The 27,549-nt window shown below is 51.7% G+C and overlaps 3 protein-coding genes across 3 annotated transcripts in view; 1 reads left to right on the forward strand and 2 right to left on the reverse strand.

Annotated features, from left to right (window-relative positions):
• The window catches only part of LOC137454440 (zinc finger protein 850-like), a 107,579-nt gene that overhangs the window by 60,852 nt on the left and 19,178 nt on the right, over positions 1-27,549 (forward strand).
• Positions 11,618-12,550, reverse strand: LOC137454412 (olfactory receptor 14A16-like). The gene has a single exon (XM_068164454.1). The coding sequence runs from the start codon at positions 12,548-12,550 to the stop codon at positions 11,618-11,620; it is 933 nt and encodes a 310-aa protein (XP_068020555.1).
• Positions 21,886-23,529, reverse strand: LOC137454413 (oocyte zinc finger protein XlCOF6-like). Its single transcript, XM_068164455.1, has one exon. The coding sequence runs from the start codon at positions 23,527-23,529 to the stop codon at positions 21,973-21,975; it is 1,557 nt and encodes a 518-aa protein (XP_068020556.1). The 3' UTR covers positions 21,886-21,972.

A 27,549-nucleotide genomic window follows, 5' to 3' on the forward strand; every position in this document is an offset into this window, starting at 1 on the left:
CAAGCCACTCTCCATAATTTTCCAGCAGTCCTGGCTCACTGGCGAGGTCCCAGAGGACTGGAAGCTGGCCAACGTGGTGCCCATCCATAAGAAGGGCCGGTTGGATGAGCCAGGGAATTACAGGCCTGTCAGCCTGACCTCAGTGCCAGGCAAGATCATGGAACAGGTCATCCTGAGTGCAATCACACAGCACTTACAGGATGGCCAAGGGATCAGGCCTAGCCAGCATGGATTTAGGAAGTGCAGGTCCTGCCTGACCAACCTGATCTCCTTCTATGATCAGGTGACCCGCCTGGTGGATGTGGGGAGGCCTGTGGATGTAGTCTACCTGGACCTCAGCAAGGCCTTTGACACCGTCCCCCATAGCAAACTGCTGGCCAAGCTGTCAGCCCATGGCTTGGACGGGAGCACACTGCGATGGGTTAGGAACTGGCTGGAGGGCCGAGCCCAGAGAGTGGTGGTGAATGGTGCCACACCCAGCTGGCAGCCAGTCACTAGTGGTGTGCCCCAAGGATCAGTGCTGGGCCCTGTGTTCTTTAACATCTTTATTGATGATCTGGATGAGGGCATTGAGTCCATCATCAGTAAATTTGCTGACGACACCAAGCTGGGGGCAAGAGTTGATCTGCTGGAGGGTAGAGAGGCTCTGCAGAGAGACCTCGACAGGCTGGACAGATGGGCAGAGTCCAATGGCATGAGATTGAACACATCCAAATGCCGGGTTCTGCACATTGGCCACAACAACCCCATGCAGTGCTACAGGCTGGGGTCAGAGTGGCTGGAGAGCAGCCAGGCAGAGAGGGACCTGGGGGTGCTGGTTGATGGTAGGCTTAACATGAGCCTGCAGTATGCCCAGGCAGCCAAGAGGGCCAATGGCATCCTGGCCTGCATCAAGAACAGTGTGGCCAGCAGGAGCAGGGAGGTCATTCTGCCCCTGGACACTGCACTGGTTAGGCCACACCTCGAGTACTGTGTCCAGTTCTGGGCCCCTCAGTTTAGGAAGGATGTTGACTTGCTGGAACGAGTCCAGAGAAGAGCAACAAAGTTGGTGAGGGGTTTGGAACACAAGCCCTATGAGGAGAGGCTGAGGGAGCTGGGGCTGCTTAGCCTGGAGAAGAGGAGACTTAGGGGTGACCTTATCACTCTCTACAACTACCTGAAGGGAGGTTGTAGACAGGCTGATGATGGTCTCTTCTCCCAGGCACCCAGTACCAGAACAAGAGGACACAGTCTCAGGCTGCGCCAGGGGAGGTTCAGGTTGGATGTTAGGAAGAAGTTCTATACAGAAAGAGTGATTGCCCGTTGGAATGGGCTGCCCAGGGAGGTGGTGGAGTCGCCGTCATTGAAGGTGTTCAGAAGGAGACTTGACGGGGTGCTTGGTGCCATGGGCTAGCTGTTTGGGTGGGTTGGATTGGTTGATGGGTTGGACACGATGATCTTGAAGGTCTCTTCCAACCTGGTTTGGTTTATTCTAATAAAGGTTTATTCTAATAAAGGTTTATTCTATTGTCTTTGGTTGGTTTTTCTTTGACATTTCTGTCCCAAAAGGCCACTTTTGGGGGCATTTCTTCCCCAGGGCCAGGGATGAAGCCATGTGCCCACTTCAGGGAGGTGTCCTTGGGGGGTCCTGGGAGGGTCTTGGTACTGAAGTGAGGAAATCAAACTCAGTGCCTCCCATAGCCATACAGCAGTATTCTTCACTAACCTGCATTGACACAGAATGATGCCTCCAAAATGTAGCTGTGCTGAAAAGGTTAACCATGGTCCCCATCTAGGACTCAGTAACACACAGGCATTAGAAGCCTAAAGCCTTATTTGATAGACAAAGTGCTTCCATGTCTTGGCCTTTGCTGCCATCTCCTCTCCTCTTAACAGCATTGCAGTCCCCATGTCTTCTGCCATGTATTTTTCCTGTTGGTCCTCTGCCAATCCCACAGAACTGTCCTTCTCTTGCTAGTGAGGCCCAGGGGTGTGAGAACCCAGCCTGCTTTCCAGACTCAGCCTTATTTCTCTCTCTGTCTAGAGCTGCCATCTGCTGCTCTATCTCCATTTGCTCTCCTAAGCTCCAGGTTTACTTTCTTGATGTCAGAAAGCCAAGCTCTGAACCAGTGGGAGAGTTTCTACCAGTTAGTGAGAAAGTTAAGGAGCCAGATGTCCTTCAGATGTCCTGCTGAGTGTTCTGGGAAGGGCTCAGGTGAGGGCCAGTTCTGAGAGGCAGAGTGTAGGTTGTGCCTGGGTTGAGGCCTGGGTTAACACCCAAGGGTCAATGCCAAGGGTAAAGGCTGGCTGGAGGCAGGATGAGCAATGGGGACAGTGTCAGGGTCAGGAGTGGGTTTGAGAGGGGCTGAACTGTAAGGGGTGAGGTGAGGAATTGGCTCAACTCCACTGCATTCAAGCAAGGGACTGAGTAGAGAGGATGGGAGGGGCCCAGGCTCTACTGGGAGTGCAACCTAGGATCCAGCCTGTACTGGGAGGTGATAAAAGCATTCAGTCTGTAATGGGAGGTGTGTCAGTTTCAATTCAGACCCTGAGGAGACTCCCACACAGTGGGGGAGGCCTGGGTGGGGAGGGAGGGATACACTTCCCTGACAAGGAGCCCTGCACCCATGCCTGGTGAAGGAAGACAATGATCCCCTGATGAGAAGCAAGCTGCAGGGCTGGCCAGGAATGGATCTTGATCAGATTCCTGATGTCTTCTTTTTGTCTTGTCTCTCTTGGCTTGAATGCTGCTCACTGGACAGTCACTGGAAAATGGGAAAGGCTCCAGCAGAAGTTTCCAACCTACCACAGCCTGGGACTGCAGACACAGTGCTGTTAGGTCTGCCCTATGAACTGTCTCCAACTAAGGCAGCAGCTGAGCTGACCACAGACTCAAATGCAGGAAGAGTGTGGTTCACAGCTGACTCCACCCACTGTATGGGATGCAAATGGCAACAGAGAGCTGCAGTGCTGGAGGTTGATACTGGGAAGACTGTGACAGAGGAAGGTGGTGCACAGGAAGGAGAATTGCCCTGCATTCATGCTGGCAGCAGAGAATGGTGCCACTGCTATTCACACTGATTCCTGTGCAGCCTACAAGGATGTCACTGAATGGATGTGTCAGGGGGAATCTAATCAATCTGGAGAGCTGGAGACTGGCAATGATTCTGAGAAATAGGTCAGTCAAGACCGTCAAAGGTAGGATGGGTCAAAGGCCATGCCCAGAAGGGAAGAGCTGCTGCAAAATGGAACCAGCAGGCAGATCACCCAGTAAAAATTCCTGTGGTGAACAATGAAGGGGAAGATTGAGCAAGACTGGCTGAGTGGCTGCACATAAGAAGAGGCCACTCAGGGAAGGCCAACCTGTATTCTGAGTGTCAACCTCAAGGATAGTCAGTTTGAAACATTTGAAACAATTATCACAGCTTGTCCACAATGTTGGGTAAGGCTTAAGGCCAACCACCCAAACCAAGCCTCTGCCAAACAGATCAGACACAAGAAGACTCTGTGGAGCCCCTGGCAAATAGATTATGCTGGCCCTTTGAAGACCTCTCCTGGGAAAAGTTATATCCTGGTAGGAGGAGAAGTGGTTTCAGGATGAACCATGGCCACAGCTCTCAGTACTGCCACAGGAGCTCAAAGGAATGAAGCTCTGGAGAAATGGTTCAGCATTCTACCTGTGCCTGAGTGTGTGCAAAGTGCCAATGGATCACACTTCACAGTGAGCACAGTGCAAGACTGGGAGCAAGAAGAATGAATTAAAGGAGTGTTCCCTACCCCATATTATCCTCAGGCTAATGGTGTAGCAGAACAGACCAATGGTCTTATTAAAAGACATGCTGATAGCTCAAGGCACAGCTGGGACTCATGGTTGGCACAAGCAGTTTTTACTGTCAGCAGCTGATGAGGAATATATGGAAGCCCCAAAATTCAATCATTCAGTCCCATGGAACTAGTGATGGCTACTGCCCATGGACCTGATGGACAGAGGAGTGAATCCCTACCACAGCTACAGATAGCCCAACCTGTACTAGTGAAGCTACTGTCCATTGGCATTGTGCCCATGATATTGGCAAAACCCAGAGGCTTCTATGCCTGGGAAGCCTTGGATGGGATTAGGATTGGGCAGGGACAACAATGGGGAGGCTGGGGAGGGTGAGGAGCAAAGTTGTCCATTCAGTGTCAGACCTGAAGGACAGATTTCCCTGCAAGTGCAGATGTCCTGGTGAGACAGCCTGGGTCAGTGTCACTTGGGGAATGATCATCTCTGCTCTGAACTGAAAGCTAACAGAATATTCTACCTTTGATATAAATAAATAATAAAGGAGCACTTTGAAATCCTGAAGAAAACTACAAAGACACAAATAGCTCTTAGGACACTTGGGGATCATTGTCTGAGCCTCACACACTGAGAGGAGACTGAAGGAATCTGCTCAAGAATTAGAAGCAAAACAAAAATTCCTTCAAGTATTAATTGGCCTCACTGAGGGCCATTAGCAACAAAGCCTCCCAGGGGTAGTCAGAGAAGCTCAATGGAGGCTATGATTGAAGGCAGAAAAAGGCAAAGTGCAGCTGAACAAACCCTGGCCTTGGTTTAGGAAAGAGAAAGGCCAAGCTCTGACCCTCAGGCCTTGCAAAGGCAGATCTTGAGAGCCTCCAACTACAACTTCGTCTCAGCAGCCATGGTGGCAGAAGCTGCTGCCAGAAGGAAGAGGATCAAGACCTTGTCCCACTTGAGCCTTTCAGCCCTGCCAGAGCCCTTGGCCATCCCTCCTGCAGGCTGTGCTTCACTGTCCCATGCCTGTAGCTCTTTCCCTTCAGGCTGTTGACATCCATCTGGCTTCCCCAGCCATCTCTCCCCTTGACATTTCCACACCTTCACTCAGGGACCTCCATTCTTGCTGCCTGTTCCTTGACACACAAAGGCAGACATGGGCTGTCAAGACTCCTTCTGGGTCGCCTCTTGCACCACAGCTCTAGAATTTGTCCTGACCTCCAGTCTGAACCTTTAGGTTGCACTTGCTGAAGGTTACCTTCTGTGTCCACAAGCAATAAAAGCTCCATCACCTGACACCCCCCTTCAAGCAGGTGCACATCACCCCTGAGCCTTCACTTCACCAGGCTAAAGAAGCTCAGCAGCTTCAGGTTCTATGTGGAGACTCCAAACTGCATCCAGGCAGATCTCCTACAGAGCTTCTCCAGTACCTGTCCAGACTAAGAAACTCCACAGCCAGACATCAATATTGCAGATGTGGTCACAGCAGTGCCGAGTGCAGGGGAGGACAACCTCTGTGTCTGGGTGGCCACACTCCTCCTACCACAGCCCAGCTGCACTTGGCCTTCTTCACTCTGCTCAGGCTCTGCTCCACCCCAGGCTATTGGCAATGGTCCCTGCCAGAGGCCTGCTGCTGGCCAATGACACAAAGGGATTAGAGTTTGCAGTGAGCTCACACTCACCTCCTGGCCATGTGGCTCCTCCTGCCCTAGGAACTTCTCAGCCATCCCTGATGTCCCAATGCTGGCCCAAGGCCTCAGCCTGCTTGTGGCCTGGCAACTGAGCAAGCACAAGAAACCTCTGCAGGGCCTTCCAAGGCAGGTCCCTGCTGCTGCCTCTCAGCTTCTCCAGCAGCCACAACCAAGCCCTATCCCTGCTGCAGTCCCCTCAGACCCTCAGGTGGCAGGGAGGTGACAACCCAGCTCCAAGGTTCTTCCTGCAGGGGCAACCAGGTGCTTAGGAACAGGGAGTCACATAAGTCCCTTGCCCACCACATGCCTTCTGCTGCCTGCTGGGGACTCTGGCAGCTGGGAGGCCAAAAGCGCAGAGGCCAGCCAGGAGTCAGGGGCTGCCCTCTCTTGTGCTGCAGCAAGAAGTGACCTCCCAGTCCCTATCCTGCCCTCTTTCTGCTGCTGCCCTATCAGCTGCTGAGCCAGCAGTGACCTCCCAGCCCTGCCCAGCCTTGTGCCTGCTGCTGTGCAGGAGATTCTGAAGCACAGCTGAGCTGCCCATGGCATTGCCACCCATCTGCTTCTGGTGTCCGTGAGCTGCTCAGCCGTAGTTACCCTCCTGACTCTCTTCCAAGTCCATGAGGCTGCTCTGGGAGCTCCCATCCCCTGTCCTGTGCCAGGGGCCAAGCAGAATCAGTCAGGGTTGGGGGAGTGCAGAGCAGGGAGGTCAGAGCTCAGGAAAGAAGTTTGAGGTTGTTTTTGCACTGGGAGGGGGGAAGGGATTCCACTCTGCTCCAGGATGAGCCCATGTCTGTACTGGGAGATAATCTGGGATTTGCACTGGGATGGTCCCCAGTCTGCAGTGGGGGATGCCATTTGATCCAGTTCCTGGGACAGGTCTTCAGTTATAATGGGGTGGGATCAGGGATGCAGTTTATAATGGGTGGGGTGAGCAGTCTCTACTGGGTTTAAGTCAGGATACAGTTAACACAGGGAGGGATGCAGTAGGTACTGGGAGGGGATCAGGGAATTCACTTTGCACTGGAATGGGACCCAGTGTATACTGGGATGGAATAGTTACATTCAGGGTTGGAAGGGACCACAAGGATCATCTAGTTCCAACCCCCCTGCCATAGGCAGGGACACCCCACACTAGATCAGCCTGGCCAGAGCCTCATCCAGCCTGGGCTTAAACACCTCCAGGGATGGGGCCTCGACCACCTCCCTGGACAACCCATTCCAGGGTCTCACCACTCTCATGGTGAAGAACCTCCTCCTCACATCTAGCCTGAATCTCCCCACCTCCAGCTTCATTCCATTCCCCCTAGTCCTATCACTACCTGAGATCCTGAGAAGTCCTTCCCCTGCCTTCCTGTAGGCCCCCTTCAGATACTGGAAGGCCACAATGAGGTCACCTGGGAGCCTTCTCTTCTCCAGACTGAACAGCCCAAACTCCTTCAGTCTGCCCTCACAGGAGAGGTACTCCAGCCCTCTGATCATCCTTGTGGCCCTTCTCTGGACACCTTCCAGCACCTCCACATCCCTCTTGTAATAGGGGCTCCAGAACTGGACACAGTACTCCAGGTGGGGTCTCACCAGGGCTGAGTAGAGGGGGAGGATCACCTCCCTCGACCTGCTAGCCACACTTCTCCTGATGCAGCCCAGGATCTGATTGGCTTTGCGGGCTGCAAGTGCACACTGAGAGCTCATGTTGAGCTTTTTGTCCACCAGCACCCCCAAGTCTCTCTCTTCAGGGCTACTTTCCAGCCAGTCACTGCCCAGCCTGGATTTGTGCCTGGGATTGCCTCGACCCAGATGCAGGACCCTGCACTTGCTCTTATTGAACTTCATGAGGTTGGCTTGTGCCCACCTCTCCAGCCTGTCAAGGTCCCTCTGGATGGCCTCCCTTCCCTCCAGCGTGTCTGCTGCACCACACAGCTTGGTGTCATCAGCAAACTTGCTGAGGGTGCACTCAATGCCACTGTCCATGGCACCCACAAAGATGTTGAATAAGACAGGTCCCAGGACTGATCCCTGAGGGACTCCACTTGTCCCTGGCCTCCACTGGGACATGGAGCCATTGACAGCCACTCTTTGGGTGCAGCCATCAAGCCAGTTCCTTATCCATCTAGTGGTCCACCCATCAAACCCATGTGTCACCAGTTTGGAGACCAGGATGTGGTGTGGGACAGTGTCGAAGGCTTTGCTCAGGTCCAGGTAAACGACATCAGTTGCTCGCCCCTCATCTATTAATTTTGTCACCTGCTCATAGAAGGCCACCAGGTTGGTCAGGCAGGATTTGCCCTTGGCAAAGCCATGCTGACTGTTCCCAATCACCTCTTCACTATTCTTTTGAGCGAGTAGTGACTCCAGGAGGATCTGCTCCATGATCTTTCCAGGCACAGAGGTGAGACTGACTGGCCTGTAGTTCCCTGGTTCCTCCTTCTTACCCTTTTTGAAGATGGGGGCAATGTTTCCCCTTTTCCAGTCTGTGGGGACTGCCCCAGATTGCCATGACTTTTGAAATATAATAGAGAGGGGTTTAGCAACCTCATCTGCCAGTTCTCTCAGTACCCGTGGGTGTAACCTGTTGGGTCCCATGGACTTGAACACTTTCAGGTTCTTTAGGTGATCACCAACCTGATCCTCACTTACAATGGGCAGTTCTTCCTCCCCGTCCCTGGCTTTGACTTCCATAACATCAGGAGTGTGGCTAGAGGCCCTTGCAGTGAAGACTGAGGTAAAGAAGTTATTAAGTACCTCAGCCTTTTCCTCATCACTTGTGACCATGTCACCATTTTCCTTTCTGAGGGGGCCCACACCTTCCCTAGTCTTCTTCTTCCCATTCATATACCTGTAGAAGTTCTTAGTGTTCCCTTTAATCTCCCTGGCTAGATTCAATTCAAACTCTGCTTTGGCTTTCCTAACCAGGACTCTTGCTGCTCAGGCAGCTTCCTTATATACCCCCTGTTCTACCTGTCCTTCTCTCCACTTCCTGTAGAGTTTCCTTTTAAGTAATAGTGTGTCCAGTAGCTCCTTGCCCATCCAGGCAGGCCTCCTAGCATTCTTACCTGCTTTTCTCTTTGTTTGGTATACAGAGCTCCTGGACACAGAGGAGGTGGTCCTTGAATGTCCTACTCTTATACACCATTGGTTAAACTACTAATATCACATGAGGTTGTTGATCGATGCTTGCATGCTGTTATTCCCAGATAACTCTCTGTGTTTATAGCTGCCAGTGCCCTGCTTATAGTTACATGCTGCAGGCACAGCACTGTTTTGCTAAACTGCTAGTTACTTCTGTGCTTATGTTGAGTGTGGCCTACCACCATGTCAGGCTCTAATCTTATACTGCCAGATTGCTCACACTGCTGATTGCTACCATTGCCACAGTTTCTGGGACAGGTCTTGTACTATACCGGGATGGGATCAGGAGACTAGTTTGTACCTGGACAGTGTCCAGTCTGTACTGGGTTGGAATCAGAATACACAGTTAACATGTGGAGGGATGCAGTAAGTACTGGGAAAGGACCAGGGAATCTACATTGTACTGGGATGGGACCTAGAGTATACAGGGATGGAGCAAGATGATGCAGTTTGTGCTAGGAAGAGGCCATGTCTGCTCTGGGAGGAGACCAGAGGATTCAGCTTGTTTTGGAATAAGGCCCAGTCTGTACTGGGAGAGCTCAGAGAGGTTCTGTTTATAGCTGGAGGGGGCCCCAGTCTGAACTGGGATGGCATCAGGGGATCAGTTTGCAGGGATGGCTCCTGGTCTATGCTGGGATGGAATCAGGGTTTCAGGAGATGCACTTTGTACTGGGATGAGACTCAGACTGTGCTGGAAGATGGCAATGGGCTCCCATTGGTACCAGGATCAGGCCACAGCTGCACTGGGATCAGAATATCCACTTTGTGCTGTGCTGGGTGCAGTTGGGACTGGGAAGGGATGCAAGGGATGCACTTTGTACTGGCACAGGAAACTGTATGGGAGATGAGAAAGAGATGCAATTTATTCTGAGATAAGACCACATCTGAGCTGGGAGGGGTTCAGGTGATGAAGTTTGTACTGAGGTGTGACCAGGCCTGTACAGGGAAGAGTTAAAAGGATCCAAATTGTACTATGTATGGACCAGGCTGTACTGGAATGGGCCCAGGGAATGCAGTTTGTACTGGAAAGAGTTCCAGTCTGTATTGGGAGGGCACGAGGGGATTCAGTTTTTATTGGGACAAGGCCAAATGTGTACCTGGAGGGATTAGAAGGACTGGGACAGGGCCCACGCTGGATTGGGAGGGCATGAGGGTGTGCAGTTTGCACTGGGATGGATGCATTCAGTACTGGGAAGGGAACCAGGAGGTAGATTCTGTGCTGGGATGGGACCTAGGCTGCAGTGCTAGAGGACAGTGTGATCCAGTATGTACTGGGATGATGCCACATCTGTACTGGGAGGAGATAAAGGAACCATGTTTGGAAGGAATCTCTACTGGAAGGGGGTCAGGGTATCCACTTTGGACTCTCAGTAGTACTGAGAGGGGATAAAGGAACCATCTGTACTGTACTGGGAGGCAATAAAGGAACCATACTTGGAAGGAGTCTATACTGGAAGGGAGTCAGGGTATCCAGCCTGAAAGCTGAGTAGGTGGAGTGTGTAATGGGAGGGGGTTGGGGTATGAAGGCATGAGGAGACCTCCTGTTCTGATGGCAGTGCTGCCCTGGAGCACAGCTCTGTCCCACAGGCAGCCCTGGCCTGCCCCTGCCTGCAGTCCCAGCACTGCCACACAGAAGCACAGTGCCTAAGCTGCCAGAGCACTCAGGCCTTGCCCCGGCACTAAGGCTCAGCAGGAGAGGGTGGAAGGGAAGAAAGGACAGCTCAGGATAACCCAAGCTCTGGGGCTCCCTGGCATTGCTGCTGTGCTGGGACTCTGCCCCTCCACCTCTGCACACAGGCACTGCCCTGAAGCTCCACAGAAGCCTTGGAGTAAGGAACTCAGAGAAACAACTCCCTGCAGGGTCCTTTATTGTGTTGAACACCCAGGGAGCACAGCTGTCTGCAGCCTCTGGGTCACAGCAGACAGGACAACACTGAACCAGAAATGGTAGTGCAGCTGCAGTATCTATTTACAGGGGGAATGTACAGTGCTTAGGTAATATTTAACAATTTAAAAGACTTTAAGCAAACTGGAAAAATAGTACAGAGCAGAATGACCTCCCTGCTCCTGCTGGCCACACTATTCCTGATACAGGCCAGGATGCCATTGGCCTTCCTAGCCACCTGGGCACACTGATGGCTCATGTTCAGCCTAGTATATACCAGTAGCCCCAGGTCCCATTCTGCTTGGCTGCTCTCCAGCCACTCTGACCCCAACCTATAGCCGCAGAGGGATCAGGATATTCACTTTGTGCTGTGCTGGGTGGAGCTGGGACTAGAAAGGGGTCCAAGGGATGCAGCTTCTACTGGCACAGAACACTGAACATGAGATGGCAAAGTGATGCAGTTTGCACTGGGATAAGACCACATCTGAGCTGGGAGGGGTTAAAGGAACCGTGTTTGGATTGAGTCTATACTGGAAGGGGGTCAGGGTATATAGTTTGGACTCTGAGTAGGTGTAGTCTGTAATGGAAGGGGTTGGAGTATCAAGGCATGAGGAGACCTCCTGTTCTGATGGCAGTGTTGCTCTGGAGCACAGCTCTGTCCAACTAGCAGCCCTGGCCTGTCCCTGCCTGCAGTCCCAGCACTGCCACCCAGCAGCACAGTGCCCAAGCTGCCAAAGCACTCAGGCCTTGCCCCAGCACAGAGGCTCAGCAGGAGAGAGTGGAAGAGAAGGAAGAGCAGCCAAGGAAAGTCCAAGCTCTGGGGCTCCCTGGCACTGCTGCTGTGCTGGGACTCTGCCACTCTACCTCTGCACACAGGCACTGCCCTGAAGCTCCACAGAAGCCTTGGATCAAGGAACTCAGAGAAACAACTCCCTACAAGGTACTTTATTGTTGAACAACCAGGGAGCACAGCTCCTGATGCCTGCAGCCTCCGGATCACACCAGACAGGACAACACTGAACCAGAAATGGTCTGAAGAAAGACATATGTGTGGAAACAACATTCTCACAAGGGGAACACCACCAGCAGCAGCCAGAACTCCAGCAACCAGGCTGGACCTGCACTGACATCAGAACTGCTCTGCAGGAGAAGACAAAGAGTTTATTGCTTCTGAAAACATCCAGTGATCAGTTGGCTGAGGGCAGCCTTGAGGTCCTGGTTCCTCAGGCTGTAGATGAGAGGGTTCACTGCTGGAGGCACCACTGAGTACAGAAATGACACCACCAGGTCCAGGGATGGGGAAGAGATGGAGGGAGGCTTCAGGTAGGCAAAGAAGGCAGTGATGATAAACAGGGAGACCACAGCCAGGTGAGGGAGGCAGGTGGCAAAGGCTTTGTGGCGTCTCTGCTGAGAGGGGATCCTCAGCACTGCCCTGAAGATCTGCACATAGGACACCACAATTAACACAAAGCACACAAAGTATAAACAGGCACTGGCCACAAGAACCCAAAGTTCCCTGAGGTAGGATGTGGAGCAGGAAAGCTTGAGGATCTGGGGGATTTCACAGAAGAACTGGTCCACAGCATTGCCCTGGCAGAGGGGTAGGGAAAATGTATTGGCTGTGTGCAGCAGTCCATGGAGACTCCCACAGCCCCAGGCAGCTGCTGCCATGTGGAGACAAACTCTGCTGTCCAGGAGGGTCTTATAGTGCAGGGGTCTGCAGATGGCAATGTAGCGATCGTAGGACATGGTGGTGAGGAGAAAATACTCTGCTGCAAACAAGCAGAATACAAAAAAGACCTGAGCAGCACATCCTGTGTAGGAGATATTCCTGGTGTCCCAGAAGGAATTTGTCATGGATTTGGGGACAGTGGTGGAGATGCAGCCTATGTCAGTGAGGGCAAGGTTGAGGAGGAAGAAGTACATGGGGGTGTGGAGGTGGTGGTCCCAGGCTATGGTGGTGATGATGAGGCCATTGCCCAGCAGGGCAGCCAGGTAGATGGCCAGGAAGAGGCAGAAGTGCAGGAGCTGCAGCTGCCTTGTGCCTGGGAATGGCAGGAGGAGGAAGTGGGTGATGGAGCTGCTGTTGGTCATCTGCTACCTCTGGCCATGGAGACCTGTCCAAGGAGGGAAAGGCAGTGACAAGTTAGGGCACACTTCTCTCAGCCTCATTGTAAGCCCTGTCCCTGAGGTGCATGAGGAATGGATGAGCTCAGTCCCCATCACTACCAACCCATGGCAGAGTTCATCACAGCTTCAAATGCAGCAGGGACCCAGAATTGCCATGATGATTCCTCTGGTGTCAGAGCAGAAAGTGACCAACAGCTCAATCCCAGAGAACAAGAGTCCCATCGTGGTGGGTTGAAATTTTCCCCCCTCATTAGCTTTGCCAGAGCAGCTCAGTCAGAAGCAAATGAAGCTGCATGGACAAGCAAGACCTACACTCTACAATGGAATGCAACAAACAGGTACAGGACATACAGGAGTGACAATATTAGACAGGTACCAAATGACACGAAATCCCCCTGGTCAGAGTCCTGGGAAGCTGTTGCACTGCCCCTACCCTCTAACCCCCTGTTCCAAGAGAGAAAGGAGGAGTGGAGAGAGAAAAAAAGCAGTGGGTTAGACTTAGCCAAGGCCAGCCAAAGCAGGTGATCTCTCCAGAGTGAAGCAAAACAGCTGAGAACAGAAGAGAGAGAATTGTTATGGTACAGCTCCTCTGATTCCAGATATTTATCCAATCAATTTGTTTAGAATAATCTTTTCTTTTCCTTTTCACACCCAAGAGTGATCTATTTATTTTGTTTCTACTTTTCTGCTCAAAATCTGTAATGAAATTTTAAAGGCATAGCCTAAAACCACCACACCCATGGAGAGGTAGAGAAACAGGGAGCAGGTCTGCAGTGCTGCAGAGACAGTGAAGGGAAGAGAGAAAGGCAGAGGGGCTGGGGGTGAAGACTTCTCCTTACCCAGCTCTGCTCACTGCTGCTCACAGGATGGAACTGAAGGGCTTTGCTCATCCTTCTGTGTGCACACTCCAGGAGCCTTCAGCTGAGCGTCAGCTGCTGAGATGAAGATGCCTCCAGGAGCTACAGCTGCAGTGTCCTGCACCCACAGCCTCACTGTATCAGTGACTGCAGTGTCTTCTCCTCCAGTGAGCTCTCAGTCACCCTCCCAGTCCTGGCCACCTTGAAGCCCTCTGCCTTCCTCACCTCCCTGAGATCCTCTGGCAGTGTCCTCAGCCCTGCTGTGCTGTTCTGCTCCTGGCCAGAGCTGTCTCCTGAAGTGCTACCTGCTTGCCAGCAGTTCCTTCCAGCCCAGGAGTCCAAACCAATAGGGCAGCAAATGACCAGCCCAAGGTGTTTTAATGACTCTTCTGGTGGCTTTTGGTGCCCTGTAACCCTCAGGGATTGAGAGTAAGCTGATGAAACCTCTGCAGAAGTCAAAGTAAGAGTCAAACTCTGAAGTTTCTTCTACTGTTAATGGGTCCCAGTGAAGCATACTGGGAAAGGGTCCCCAGGGTCTGGTTAGAGCAGGAGACAGTGGATGCAAGGGAAGCATCACTGGAGGCACTGAAGCATCACCAGGTTGTGGTGAGAGCAGAGGACTGAGGCAGTGCTGACAGGCCAGGACAAGCAGCTCAAGGTGGCTCTGCTGCTGAGGAAACCTGGAGGGGTTTCATTGATCCAAAGGGCCAAACCCTGACCCTCAGCCACTGGCAAGGCAGATCCTGTCCCTCACTTCAGGGCTCAGGGCTCTGCTGGGGGCAGTGGGGAGTGAGGATGAGCAGTGACCAGGGTAGAAACTTGTCAGGTTTTGCTGTGGTTTGCTTGCAAAGAGACAACTCCTGCTGAAAAGGAATGAAATGTACCTTTAAAAATACTTTTTATCAGATGCTTTGTGCAACAAAAACCTCTCCAATTAGCTGCAGAAACCTTGGCAATAATGAGAGGTTCAGCAGTATTTTAATGAGCCCCATGGAGTATTTGGGGCTGATTACATCATCCTTAGGTACTGCCAGGAGACTCTGCCAAGCTACTGCCAAGAAGCCTCTCAAGAAGTCCAAGGCAGAAGAAAACTCCAAAGTACCTTGAAGCACTGATTGGCCTCACTGAGGCTTGTTACTGCCAAAGGCTCCCCAGGGACTCGTTAGAGCAGCTTGTTAGAGGCCAGGATTGCAGAGAGACAAAGGCAAAGTACAGGGCAGAAAAACTTGCCTTTGTTCTAGGAAGCAGAAAGGCCAAGCCCTGACCACTGCCCTTGCAATAGAAGAACCTCAAAGCCTCAAAGCCAAGTTTCTCCTCATAGGCCTTGATGGCAGAGGCAACTGCCAGAGCCAAGGGGACAAAGATCTTGGTCCTGTTGGGCCTCTCAGCCTTGCCAGAGCCTTTGGCCATCTCTACAGCAGCCTGTCCTGCATTGCCCCATGCCTGCAGCTCTTTCCCTTCAGGCTGCTGACATCAGTCTTTCTTCCCCTCCCAGCTCTCCCCCTGCCATTTCCATCCCTTCCCTGAGCTGTCTCATATCTCTTCGCTATTTCCTGACACCTCTGGATGGCCTCATGCATAGCTGCTCTGCCCTTTGAGGGACATTTCTTTGGCCTCATCTCCACTCTGAACCTTCCAAGCTGCACTTTGTGAAGGTTTTGGTCTCTTCCCACACCCTAGAAGAGCTCCATCCTCTCTGAAACCTGCCTTCACCCATGTGCACACTGCTTTGGCAGTGCCCTGTGCCTCCATTCAGCAGGCTGAAGCAGCCCAGGTCCCTCAGCCTCTCCACAGAGATGTCAATCCCCGTCCTGGCAGATCTCCTCTCAGCCTCCCCAGTTCCTTCTATGCTCTTTTAGTCTGGAGAATGCAACATTCAGACACCAAGCATCCAGATGTGTCTACAACCGTGCTGAGTCCAGGGGAGGACAATGTCTGTGTCTGGGTGGCCACACTCCTCCTGCTGCAACCCAGCTGCAGTTGGCCTTCTTCACTCTGTGCAGGGTTTGCTGCATCCCAGGGTATTTGGAATGACTCCTGCAGGCCCTGTGGTGCCTCTATGCCTGGAGCTGGGACACACCAGAACCTCCAGTTCCAAACCAACAGGGAACCAGTTTGTCCTGGGATGGGCTTGTTCCCATGGCAATGGCAAGCTCCATTTGCTTCAGTGCAGGTTGTGCTTTTGCAGTCAGGTATCAAGAAGACAAAAGATCAGGGTCTCCCTTCAGTAAGTCAAATAAGGGAGCTAGCAGGGTCATGCTAAGACCTAGCAAGGGTCTTATCCAGTTTATGACTCCAAGTAATTTCTGCAAATCATTAAGGGTGGTCACAGATTGCTGAATTTGTATCATTTGTGGCTCAATTGCTTGATCTAAGATTTTTAGTCCCAAACATTTCCAAGGTGCTTGGTGCTGCACCTTCTCTGTGGCTGTTTCTAGCCCATATTTCCTCAACACTTCTGTCACATCAGGCACAACTGCACTCAGCACGTCCTCTGTCTGTGTAGCAATTAGCACAGCATGCATATAGTGGTAACACTACATGGTGTGATATTGTGCTCTGACATGGGATAATGCCTGTGCTACATACCATTGACAAATTGTGGGGCTGGTTTTCATGCCTTGAGGCAACACAGTCCACTGACTGGGTTCGCTATTATTAGTCACAGGGACTGTGAAGGCAAATTCTGGAGCATCATCAGGATTCAGTGGGATGATAAAGAAACAATCTTTCAAATCAATAATACAGCTATTCCATTTCTCAGGCATCATTGCTGGTGAGGGCATTCCAGGCTGTGAAGAACCCATACTTTCCAGTGCATTATTCACTTGTCTCAAGTCCTGAAGCAGCCTCCAGTTCCCTGATTTTTTTCTTAAATACAAGGCCAGAGTATTCCACAGGCTCTGAGATGGTTCTAAATAGGATTGTTGCACCAGTTCCTTTGGCAGTTCTTTGATGGCTCAGTGATTTTCATTGGGTAGGTGGCGAGAACGGAGACAGGGATGACAGCACTGAATATGAGTGATAGTAATCATCCAACTTTATTGTTCCACACTTCATTATTCATAGTCTTATCTTATGCATAGTTAATTCTGTTCTAATTTAACACATACTATTGGTTTCTCTCTAAAAGGTTACATCATTGTTTTCACTACTCTGTGGAATTTTTCTACTCAGTCTAATTGCTCTTTTTCCCAGACCTCGCCTCCTCCTTATCTTGCTTGCCTCTTCTCAGGGGCAGCTTGACCTCAGCATACCAAAGCAATCAGCACTTCCCCACAGCTCCTACTCCATTGCTATATTATCAACAGAGAATCCTTCAAGGCCTGAATTGCACAGGTGTTCCTGGGACCCATGTCCTCTCTTGTTTAAACCAAACCCCAACAGGTAGGGGCCACTGGTCCATCCACACAAGGGTTGATGTTAGCCACCATAATGGGATAGTAGGCCTGCATGTGCCCTCAGTCACAGTGGCCCCTACTAAAAATCCTGGGCATTGGTAGTGATAGTCACCTCCCACATACTTAAGATGCCTCGACCCCATGGATTCAGAGGCACTACAGCTATGTGAGGATGAACAGCAGCCACTTGCTCCTCAGGGCTGACTACCTGGACAGGGAGCACACTTTGTGGACTGGTTGTTGTGCCACCAGCTCCTGCCACAGCAGCTGATGTGGACATCATTGTCCAGGACGAAGGCCAATGCCTGGAGGATATGATTGTAACATCCACACCTGTATCAATCATCCCCTTAACCGTCACCTCTTTAGGCTGTTCACTCTGAGGATACACATCATTGTTGGCTGAGAAGTGGAAATAGTCTGTGCCCAAAAGCCTTCAGGCTTCCCTGTGGAACTGAAACCTCACATTCCCCTTTCCTGGGCTTCAGCTGCCAGGACCTGTGTGGTAAAAGGCACTAACTGCGTGATTCAACTCCCTGCAGGGATAGTTACTGGAGGAGATGGTATCCACACCATGGCAGAGATTTGTCCTTGGCAATCAGAATCTATCACCCCTGGGAGCACAAAAAGTCCTTGTAAGGTAGTGCTAGATCTTCCTAACAGTAAGACACTTAGCCCATGTCCTATGTCCAGAGAAGGGCAACAAAGTTGGTGAGGGGTTTGGAACACAAGCCCTATGAGGAGAGGCTGAGGGAGCTGGGGTTGATTAGCCTGAAGAAGGGGAGGCCCAGGGGAGACCTTTTTGCTCTCTACAACTACCTGAAGGGAGGTTGTAGACAGGTGGGGGCTGGTCTCTTCTCCCAGAACAAGAGGACACAGCCTCAAATTGTGCCGGGGAGGTTTAGACTGGATGTTAGGAAGAAATTCCTCATAGAGAGAGTGATTGCCCATTGGAATGTGCTGCCCAGCGAGGTGGTCAAGCACTAGTGATGGAAGTGTTTAGGAGGAGTCTTGATGGGGTGCTTGCTTGCATGGTTTAGTTGATTAGGTGGTGTTGGATTATAGGTTGGATGCAATAATCTTGAAGGTCTCTTCCAACCTGGCCTATTCTATTCTATTCTATTCTAGTCTAGTCTAGTCTAGTCCCAAAGGTCCATGTGCCTTTATGCACCTTTTCATGTGTTATGGTGAGTGAAATGTCTGTGGTGACATCCACTCCGGCACTGCCGCTGGTTCTTGGTTGCAATTGACTCCACAGGCCTGAAAGGTGCTGTGGGGAGGCACTTGTGTCTGTGTGCAGGGTCCCACGGCCCTCTGCTTCCTGTTTCCCAAATTATTTCTCGGGGGAGGAGGTTATCTTGGGTTATTAAACCCAAAGCAGCCATCTTTAGTGAGGTTTCATTCTTACCATATTGTGCACAGGGGCCAGAGAGGAACAGGCTCCCACACCCATTATTGCTGCTACCTTTTGGTGGACAAGTTTTCTTCTAATGTCCCAGCTGCCCACATCTGAAACAAGGTTTACATGCATGAACAGCAGCAGCAAACATTTTCACCAAAGCCTCCATCTGATAAGCAGTGGAAGTGTAGGAGAAGGGTTGTTTTCAGATAGCTTTGGGACAGCTATGTTTTTTCTTGAGTCCAGGGGTGTATACCTTATCAGGAACTGAAAAGAAAGATCAGGCAGGATTGGGCTGGATATGTTCAGAAGCTTGTTTGCTAGATTGACTTATTGTATGCTTTGCTTAAGTGCTTGGCAGTAGAAATGTAACCAATCAGAGTGTGACAACACTGCAATAGAAACATAAATAAGTCAACTGTGTGACAATAAAGGTCTTCACCTGGAAACATCTTGTGTTGGGTCTAGGTAAGAATGTCAAAATATAGGCAAGAATGAGTGCTTATAAATCTTTAGTGATTGTGCTAAGCTATGTTCCCTAAGGAATAAGCACAATTCTGTGTCAGTGCTACTGGGTGAAAGTCAAAATGGATCATAGCACAAAAGACATTTTCATTTTAGGTTATAAAAAAACAGAAAAGGGGCAGCTCAGGCATTATGTCACAAGAAAGAAAAGTTAAAGCATGTGATGTTCTCAAATTTTCATTTTATATGTGGTTTTAAGGGTGGTCTAATAAAATTTATTGAGGATATAAAGATGTTGGAGGCTTTACTTGGGAGAAATTTGAAAGGAAAGAAAAAAAACCCCAGGAGTAGGAACAATAGGACTCAATACCTTTCCTTAGCAAAACAGAGCATCAGGAGAGCAGTGTGGTAGGCAGAGTGAAAATGGATTATTGTGTTGTGTTTAATTTTACACTGAGCAGAACTATGAATATTCAGGATGTCATCTCCCACCCAGCGAAGAGGCCTTCTCACTCTTGCTGTCTGCCCACAGGTATTTTCCTTATTTGTAGAGATAGAGCCTGGCCAGCCCTACCTTCATGGGTCAAGGGAGGACCTTGCTGACACTAAACACTTCTATGATGTTTGGCCATCTTAGGAAAAGGCAAAGGTGTGACATTCATGCCCTTGAAGCAGATTGTAAAAGACAATGCTGAAGATTGGGTTTGCTGTGTTTGTAGGTCTGTATCTAAATCCCTGTGCACAGTGTGTTCAGGGCAGAACTGGTATGGTTAATCTTCTTTATTAATAAGAAAAGGGAAATGTAAGAATTGAAACTGGCAAAATCTAGGTTCTCCTTTGAGAGATCAGGCAGGAAACAAAGAATAGAATAGAATAGAATAGAATAGAATAGAATAGAATAGAATAGAATAGAATAGAATAGAATAGAATAGAATAGACCAGGTTAGAAGAGAGCTAACCTATCATCCAACACCACCCAACCAACTAAACCATGGCACCAAGCACCCTGTCAAGTCTCCTGAACACCTCCAGTGATGGTGACTCCACCACTTCCTTGGGCAGCCCATTCCAATGGGCAATCACTCTCTCTGTGTAAAACTTCTTCCTAACCTCCAGCCTAAACCTCCCCTGGCACAGCCTGAGACTGTGTCCTCTTGTTCTGGGAGAAGAGACCAGCCCCCACCTGTCTATAACCTCCCTTCAGGTAGTTGTAGACAGCAAGAAGGTCTCCCCTGGGCCTCCCCTTCTTCAGGCTAAGCAATCCCAGCTCTCTCAGCTTCTCCTCATAGGGCTTGTGTTCCAAGTCCCTCACCAACTTCGTTGCCCTTCTCTGGACACACTCCAGCAAGTCAACATTCTTCCTAAACTGAAAGAGTTGTGCTTGTAAGTTCAAAACTGTGGGATGAAACCTTTCTGGTGACTGAAAGAGGCAACTGTCCTGTTTGTGCCCTGACCTGGTAAGATAAGTGGGAAGCAATGCATGCTTGTTATTGTAGTGTAGCTGCAAGGCTTGTTCTCTTTACCCATATTTTATGCCAGTTGTGTTAGAATGAGCTAATTGGTGCAGCTCTGGGCTTTGTATCTTTGATGTGTTACATCACCCATTTTTGTGCAGGTATAAAAGGACCCTCAGATGCTATCATAAATGTCTTCAATTATCATATTATAGTCCAACCAAGTGAGTTGCTGGTTGGCAAAACAAAGCAATCTCATGCTGGCAGCATTCAGTGATTTAGCTACTGACCATCAGTCTGTCAGATGCTGTGGGACAGAAGAGGGAAGCTATAGATTCCTTGATCCTTGTCCATGGACATGGGTGTGAAGACTTGATGGGATGTGTTGTTACCAGGGTAGACATAGTCTCTTATCAAAATTGGATTGTTGATTTCATTGATTGCTTTTGCTATATAGTTAATTTTAACTTGCTTGCTTCTACGGGTGCAAAGAATGTGAGAAAGGTCAACCAACAGTGTGGTTTTATTAGAATGTTCCTTCAAGGATCCCCCCAAATAAAACCAAGATGGAACCAAGGAGCCGTTGTCAAACAGACTTTAAACTTATCTTTGCTTCTGAGTACCAAGGGAAAAGTGAGAAGAAGCAGGGAATTCTAAAGCAAGGGATTCATAGCACCAATAGAACCCAGCCCTGTGTACAAACTAAAGCATGCTCCAATCAAAGGTGCCAGCACCTCTGGCTCATGCAGGATGTTGTTCTTGGCTCACACAGGAAAACAACATTGCAGCTTGGAGTTGGTCAGCAAAGAATCAGAGGCTCTACACACGGCCCAGAAGTTGCCATGGTTTGCAGAACAGCAGCTGCAGGATAGGAAAGGAGGACAAGCAGGGAATTCTAAAGCAAGGGATCAGCACCACCTGGCATCCAGCGCTGGCTCACCAGCCCTAAAGGCTTCCTGCAGTAGGGCAGCTCCACACCCCCAAGTTGCTCTCACAGTTTGAGAGTTTTCCAGTCCCACCTGCAGTGACAGTGGGTGGAAAGGCTGAGGGAAGCCCCAGGTCAGCAGGAATGCATCAGGAACACTGCTGAGCTAGGGAGAAGGCTTTTGGAAGCCCCAGGCCTGCTGGAAAGAACCAGAGCCCTGTAGTAGAAAACTGACAGAAGCTTTCCAAGGGCTTCCAAAGACATCCCTACCATCCCCTCTACACCCTCCAATGACTCTGAAAATCAATCCTTCAACTCTCCAGGTCCCCCAAAACAACTAACATCCCTTGACAAATAAAAAAACCACTCTGAGATTTCCCTAAGAACACTCCCAGCAAGACACTCTCAAGACTCTTCTGAGAACCTCACTTTTACCTCCCTGAACACAGCTTCAGCTCCATTCCTAGGGAGCAAATGCCCTCAGCATCTAGGCATTGTGGGCAGGAATGTCTGAAATAAAAGCAAATAGACAGGATTTGGGTAACTTTGGCCTTGAATCAACGCAACTGAGCAACAGACAGAGGGATTTTTACCCCAGGGAGACAGAAATTGGGGAAGAACCAGACAAACCCTGTCAAAGCTCGGCTCAGCTCTAATGTCAGCTCCATTTTTGCTGACTCAGCTCTGTAATTGTTCTCATCAGCACTAATTGGTGTTCAGAAAGGCAGGAGGTGTTTGTTCCTGCCGATCCCCCAGCCTCTGGAAAATGCAGAGGAAAAAGAAGATATTTTGGTTCAATCTGCTGGAATGTCTCTCAGGCAGGCTAGGATTATGCCAATCGACCCAGGGTAGATCTATTTGCACCTCCTCTGCACTGTGGCCTGCTCACTGGTGTGGCTGCAGCAGTGATTGGTGAGGTGTCCCTCTAGTGTGCACACGATGGTGCTGGTTCAGGTATCGCTTCTGGGTGAATCTCTTTCCGCAGTCAGCACAGGTGAAAGGCTTCTCGCCTGTGTGCAGAAGACGGTGCTGGGTGAGTTGTCCCTTCCGAGTGAATCTCTTGCCACAGTCGGCACAGGTGAAAGGCTTCTCGCCTGTGTGCACAAGATGGTGCTGGGTGAGTTGTCCCTTCCGAGTGAATCTCTTGCCACAGTCGGCACAGGTGAAAGGCTTCTCACCAATGTGCACAGGACGGTGCTGGGTGAGGTGCGAAAGGAATCTAAATCTCTTGCCGCAGTCGGCACAGCTGTACGGTTTGTCACCGCTGTGGATGAGTTGGTGCTGGATGAATTTCGTGCTGTTGGTGAAGTTCTTGCCACACTCAGCACAGGGGAACAGATTCTCTCCGGTGTGGATACGGCGGTGGATGGTGAGGGTGGAGCAGCTTTTGAAACTTTTGCCGCAGTCTCTGCAGGTGAAGGACTTCTCAGTACTGTGCACACTGTGGTGCTTGGTGAGGGAAGACTTGTGAGGGAAAGTCTTGCCACACTCAGCACAGCTGTACGACCTCTCACCGGTGTGGGTGCGAAGGTGCTGAGTGAGGTTAGAGCTGCAGGCAAAACTCTTGCCGCAGTGGACACAGCTGTACGGCCTCTCACCAGTGTGGGTACGGAGGTGCTGAGTGAGGTTAGAGCTGCAGGCAAAGCTCTTGCCGCAGTCGGCACAGCTGTAGGGTTTGTCCCCGCTGTGGATGAGTTGGTGCTGGATATACACGGTGCTGGTGGTGAAGCTCTTGCCGCACTCAGCACAGGGGAACCACTTTTCTCCAGTGTGGATGCGGCGGTGGATGGTGAGACTGCGGCTGGTTTTGTAGGTTTTGTTGCAGTCCCTGCAGGTGAAGGACTTCCCACTGCTGTGTACACTCTGGTGCTGCCTGAGGGTGGACATGTGAGTGAAGCTCTTGCCACAGATGTCACAAGAGAAGGCCTTCTCCCCAGTGTGGGTGAGGCAGTGCCGTGTGAGATGACAGCGCCGAGTAAAGCTGTAGCCGCAGTCAGCACAGGTGAAAGATTTTCCTCTAGTGTGAGTGAGGCAGTGCCGGGTGAGATCACAGCTCCGTTTGAACCTCTTGCCACAGTTCCCACAGACAAAGGGCCGGGGGCCAGGGTGGGGGCAGTGGTGCTTCAGTGGCTCTGAGCCAAGTGGGAAGCTCTGCCCACAGTCAGGGCACTGATTCAGCTGCTTGTGTGGCACGGAGGGACCTGCTCTGGCTTCAGCCTCCTCCATACATTCCTTCTCATCCTGGTCACCTTCATCCTCATCCTTATCTTCCTCTTCATACTCATTCTCCTCATAGTCATCATTCTCGTCAGCAGCAGCATCCTCCATCTTGATCTCTACCTCCTCATCCTCCTCTCCCTTGGGGTTGCATGTTGGCTGTTCCAACTTGATCTCTGGGTGCTGCTTCTCCTCCCAGCTCTTGTCTGGGTCCTGTGAGGCCATGTTGTGGCAGGAAGGGGTCACAGCTCTGCACTAGGGAAGATGGAAACACCTGAGCCCAGGACCTCAAACACTGCGATCCTGCCTGGGTCATGACAGTCCCAGACTCCCAACACCTCCCAACACCCAGCTGGAGGAAAGAATGCAAAGGGGACATCAAACATAAAATTTTTGCAGTGGTGTGGGCACAGAACACTAATACCTGTGCTGAGACCCCAGGTTCCTGTGATCAGTGGCCAGAGGTACCCTGGGGCTTACAAGTGGTCTTGTCCCACTCTCCTGAAGCCTGGTGGCATTGGCAGGGTGGTTCCTGGCCCAGGCCCTGTCCTTTGATCTCTCCTGCTTCATGCAATGGAGGCAGCAGCAATGACCAAGGAACACAAAACCACCTCCAACCTTCTCCCACCACCCTCCATATCCCAACCTCAAAAATCACCTCCTGCACAAAACTGACCCCCAGCAGCCTGGAGAGTTCCCAGGCTCTCATCACAGCTGATGTCCCTTAGAGACCCTGGTGGGTAGGAGCAGCTGGAGAAGACTGAGAGATGCTCTGGGGCCTGGGGTCCTCCTGTTGCCCCACTCTGGGTTCCTTACCTGCTGGGCTGCTCCAAGGGGCAGATCTGCAAACTCTGCTGTTCCCCAGCACACCGGGGCAGGGATGATGGTGGGAGAAGGACTCAGTCCCTGCAAGAGAGAAGCAGAGGGCTCAGAGGAGAGCACTGACCTGCAAGGGATGGCTCAACACTGCCCAGGAGCAGGCAGCACAGCTCAGCCTTGCTGGGGGCAGCTACCGAACCCAGCAGCACAGCCACAGCACACAGCCAGGGCTGCTCAAGATGGAAGACCTCAACAAGTGCAGACTCAGCTCCTTGCCCAGCACACAGTCCCCAGCACACAGCTGCAGGCCAGCACCACAACACAGCTGCCTCCACACAGCCTCTCCCAGGCCTTGCCTAAAGCTTCCTCCCACTGCCTGCCCAGACCTCTGCTGCCTGCAGCTGCATTTGACAGCAGATCTTGCTCTGGCCACAGCTCTCCTCCCTAGCCCTACCCCCACCACACCCACTCTGTGCTCACCTCTGCCCTGCACACACCTCTCTGCTGCCCACTCCCCAAGAGAAGTTCACAGCAGTCCTCAGGACACACACAAAGGGAGGTTAACGATCTCTGCAGATGCAGCAAAGGGGGAAGGGACTTGGGCAGCTTCTTGCTAAACCTCTTCAGCCCTCACTGGGATGCTGGAGGACTCTCTGGCTCCTGCCCAAACCTCACACCTCCAGCACCCTTCACACACCTGCAGCCCAAAGGGACTCACTGGAAAGGGTTTGGCACCCTTCTCTCCCTGACCATTTCTCTCAGCTGTCTCTTTGCAGTTCTCCTGGAGCTGCCACTCCACAGCCCTAAGAGACAAATGAGGTTTGGTGGGAGGGTACAGTACTCATGGGCTGCTGTTCATCTCCCAGCTGACACAGGCAGAGCTGCAGCACAATTCACTCCTTTCACCTCCTCCAATGCTGCCAGATTCTGCCATTCCCTGCACACACATTTGCCACCTGGGCCCTGCATCCTCTCCCCTTTTTGGGGGACAAGGCCTAATTCCAGCCTGACCACACCCAGGCCCTTCCCTCATTCCCAGCACATCCATGGCCCTGCTGCCTTGAGTGTCCCATGACCCTGTGTCCCCCACCTCCACTGCCACTGCAGCTGGAAGGGTAGAGTGGGAAATGCTGTGGCTGAGGAAGCATCTAAGGAACTGGGCTGGAAGCAGCAGCACAAGAATGGAAGGGGCCTGAGACTAAAGGCTGGGATCAGCTGGAGGGCTGAAAGAACAGCACCAAGCCAAGGGGGGTTACAGATGGGGGCTGGGGAGGGACCCTGCAGACACCTCAGGCAGCAACTGATGAGAGCAAGGGGGACAGAGAGGGAGTGAGACCTCAGGTGACTCCTGCCATGGGGAATGGCTGGGCTGTGTGGCTAGGAGCCCTGAGTGCCTGCTTGGGCTGTGCTGGATGTCAGGAGGGGTCAGGGGACTGTCCTCAGCCAGGCAGGGTTTGGGGCTTTGAGCTTCTGGGGTCAGCTGCTGCCAGCACCATTGGAGGTAGGAGCCAGGCAGAGCCACACAGCTGCTGAACTAAGCCCTCCCACCCCCTGCAGCCTTCACCCTCCATCTCTCCATCCATTGCTCCAGCTCCACTCACTTACTGCCCCCTCAGAGTCCCAAGGGTCCCACAACATCACCAGGGCTGATCTTTACAGCCAGTAGGTTCCAACAGAAGCCCCTGGATGAGAACATGGAGGAGAATCCCTGTGGTGGGTGGAAGGCACTGGGATGTCTTACACCAGAGAGTAGAGACCTCCAGAAGGGACAGCAGAGTCCAGAGGGACACCACAAAGTGTCATCTAGCTTAGTTCATTCCCACAAGGCCTGCACCCACTCTCTACAAAGGAACAGCACAGGATCTCCAACCTCCTTTGCCCTTCCTCTCTGCTCCCAGGAACAGCTTCTGGGATCTCTCTCTGCAGAGGAGCTTTCAGGCCTTGGCAGTGCTGCCAACTGCGGCCTGCAGCGGCCTGGCTCACCTGGGAGCTGCCTACCTGAATCTGTAACTGCAGCTCTTGGGTATGGGGGAGGAGGGGCAGAGAGGCATGGGGGAGGGGGAAGGCATTTAGGGCCTGGGATTCTGGCCTGCTTTGGTGGAGCTCTGGAGGAAGCTTTGGCCTAGGGAGGTTGCTTGGCTCCCGTGGCCCAGGCACACTATGGATTGTTGTGGATTGGATGCTTTGCACTGTAGGATGCAGCTCTGAACAGCACAGCCATGGAAACTGCCCAATTCTATCCAACCCTCTGGCCACAGCTTGGCATCAACTCCTTTCACAAGGCTCAAAGAGAACCTCTCTGCCTCCTGAAACCTAAGGCAATACCCTGCAGAACAAGTTGGAGGAGCTCAAAGGGACAAGCTGCAGAGGGGGCCCAGGGCAACCTCCTGAGCTTCAACAAGAGCAAGGGCAGGGTCCTGCCTCTGGCCTGGCACAATCCTCACAATCAGGACAGGCTGGGGGAGGAGGGGATAGGAAGCAGCCCTGCAGAAAACCACTGGGGGGTGCTGCTGGACAAGAAGCTGCACAGGAACAGACAGGGGGAGCCTGCAGCCCACAAGGCCAAGGGCAGCCTGGGCTGCACCAAAAGCAGCAGGGCCAGAGATGGACAGAGGCCATCCTGGCACTTGGCTCTGCTGAGACTTCACCTGCAGCACTGCAGCCAGCTCTGGAGCCCTCAGCACAGGAAGGACATAGACCTGATGGAGAAGGCCCAGAGGAGGGACACAAAAATGATCAGGGGCTTGGAGCAGCTCTGCTACCAGGACAGGCTGAGGGAGCTGGGGGTGTTCAGCCTGCAAAGGAGAAGACTCTGGGGAGACCTAACAGTGACCTTCTGGTACCTGAAGGGGGACTACAAGAAGGCTGTAGAGGGACTGTTTGAAGCCATTGCCTCTGGTCCTGTCCCTGCAGGCTTATGCAAACTAGAGCAGAGCAGATTGAGATGGGAGGTGAGGAACAAGTTCTGTACCAGGAGGCTGCTGGAACACTGCAACAGGTTGCCCAGGGAGGGGCTTGAGGTCCCAGCCCTGCAGAGGTTCAAGGTGAGGCTGGACAGGGCTCTGGGCAACCTGAGCTAGTGCAGGATGTCCCTGCTGACTGCAGAGGGGCTTGGACTGCAGCACCTTTGCAGCTCCCTGACAACCCAAACCACTCCAGGATTCTAGGAGTCTAAGTGCAGCCTCCAGGGAGAGCAGGAAAAAGATGAGGCAGAGGAGGACAAGGAAGAGGACAAGGAGGAGGAGAACCAAAATCCCTTCCTAACTCCTCCAAACCTCTGCCAAATTCCTGGAAAGCTCTTCCAGCTCTGCAGAGTTCATTCTGAAGAGAGCTGAGGGAGTTGCTAGGCTCAGGGATGTCTTGCACACTCTGCACAAATGCTCCAGAAGCTTTCCAAGTGCCCTCAAAACCAGCAGCACAGCTCTG

This window comes from Melanerpes formicivorus, unplaced genomic scaffold (assembly GCF_026170545.1).
Source record: "Melanerpes formicivorus ecotype bairdi unplaced genomic scaffold, bMelFor1.0.p_v2 SCAF_80, whole genome shotgun sequence".
In the NCBI taxonomy this organism is placed as follows: domain Eukaryota; kingdom Metazoa; phylum Chordata; class Aves; order Piciformes; family Picidae; genus Melanerpes; species Melanerpes formicivorus.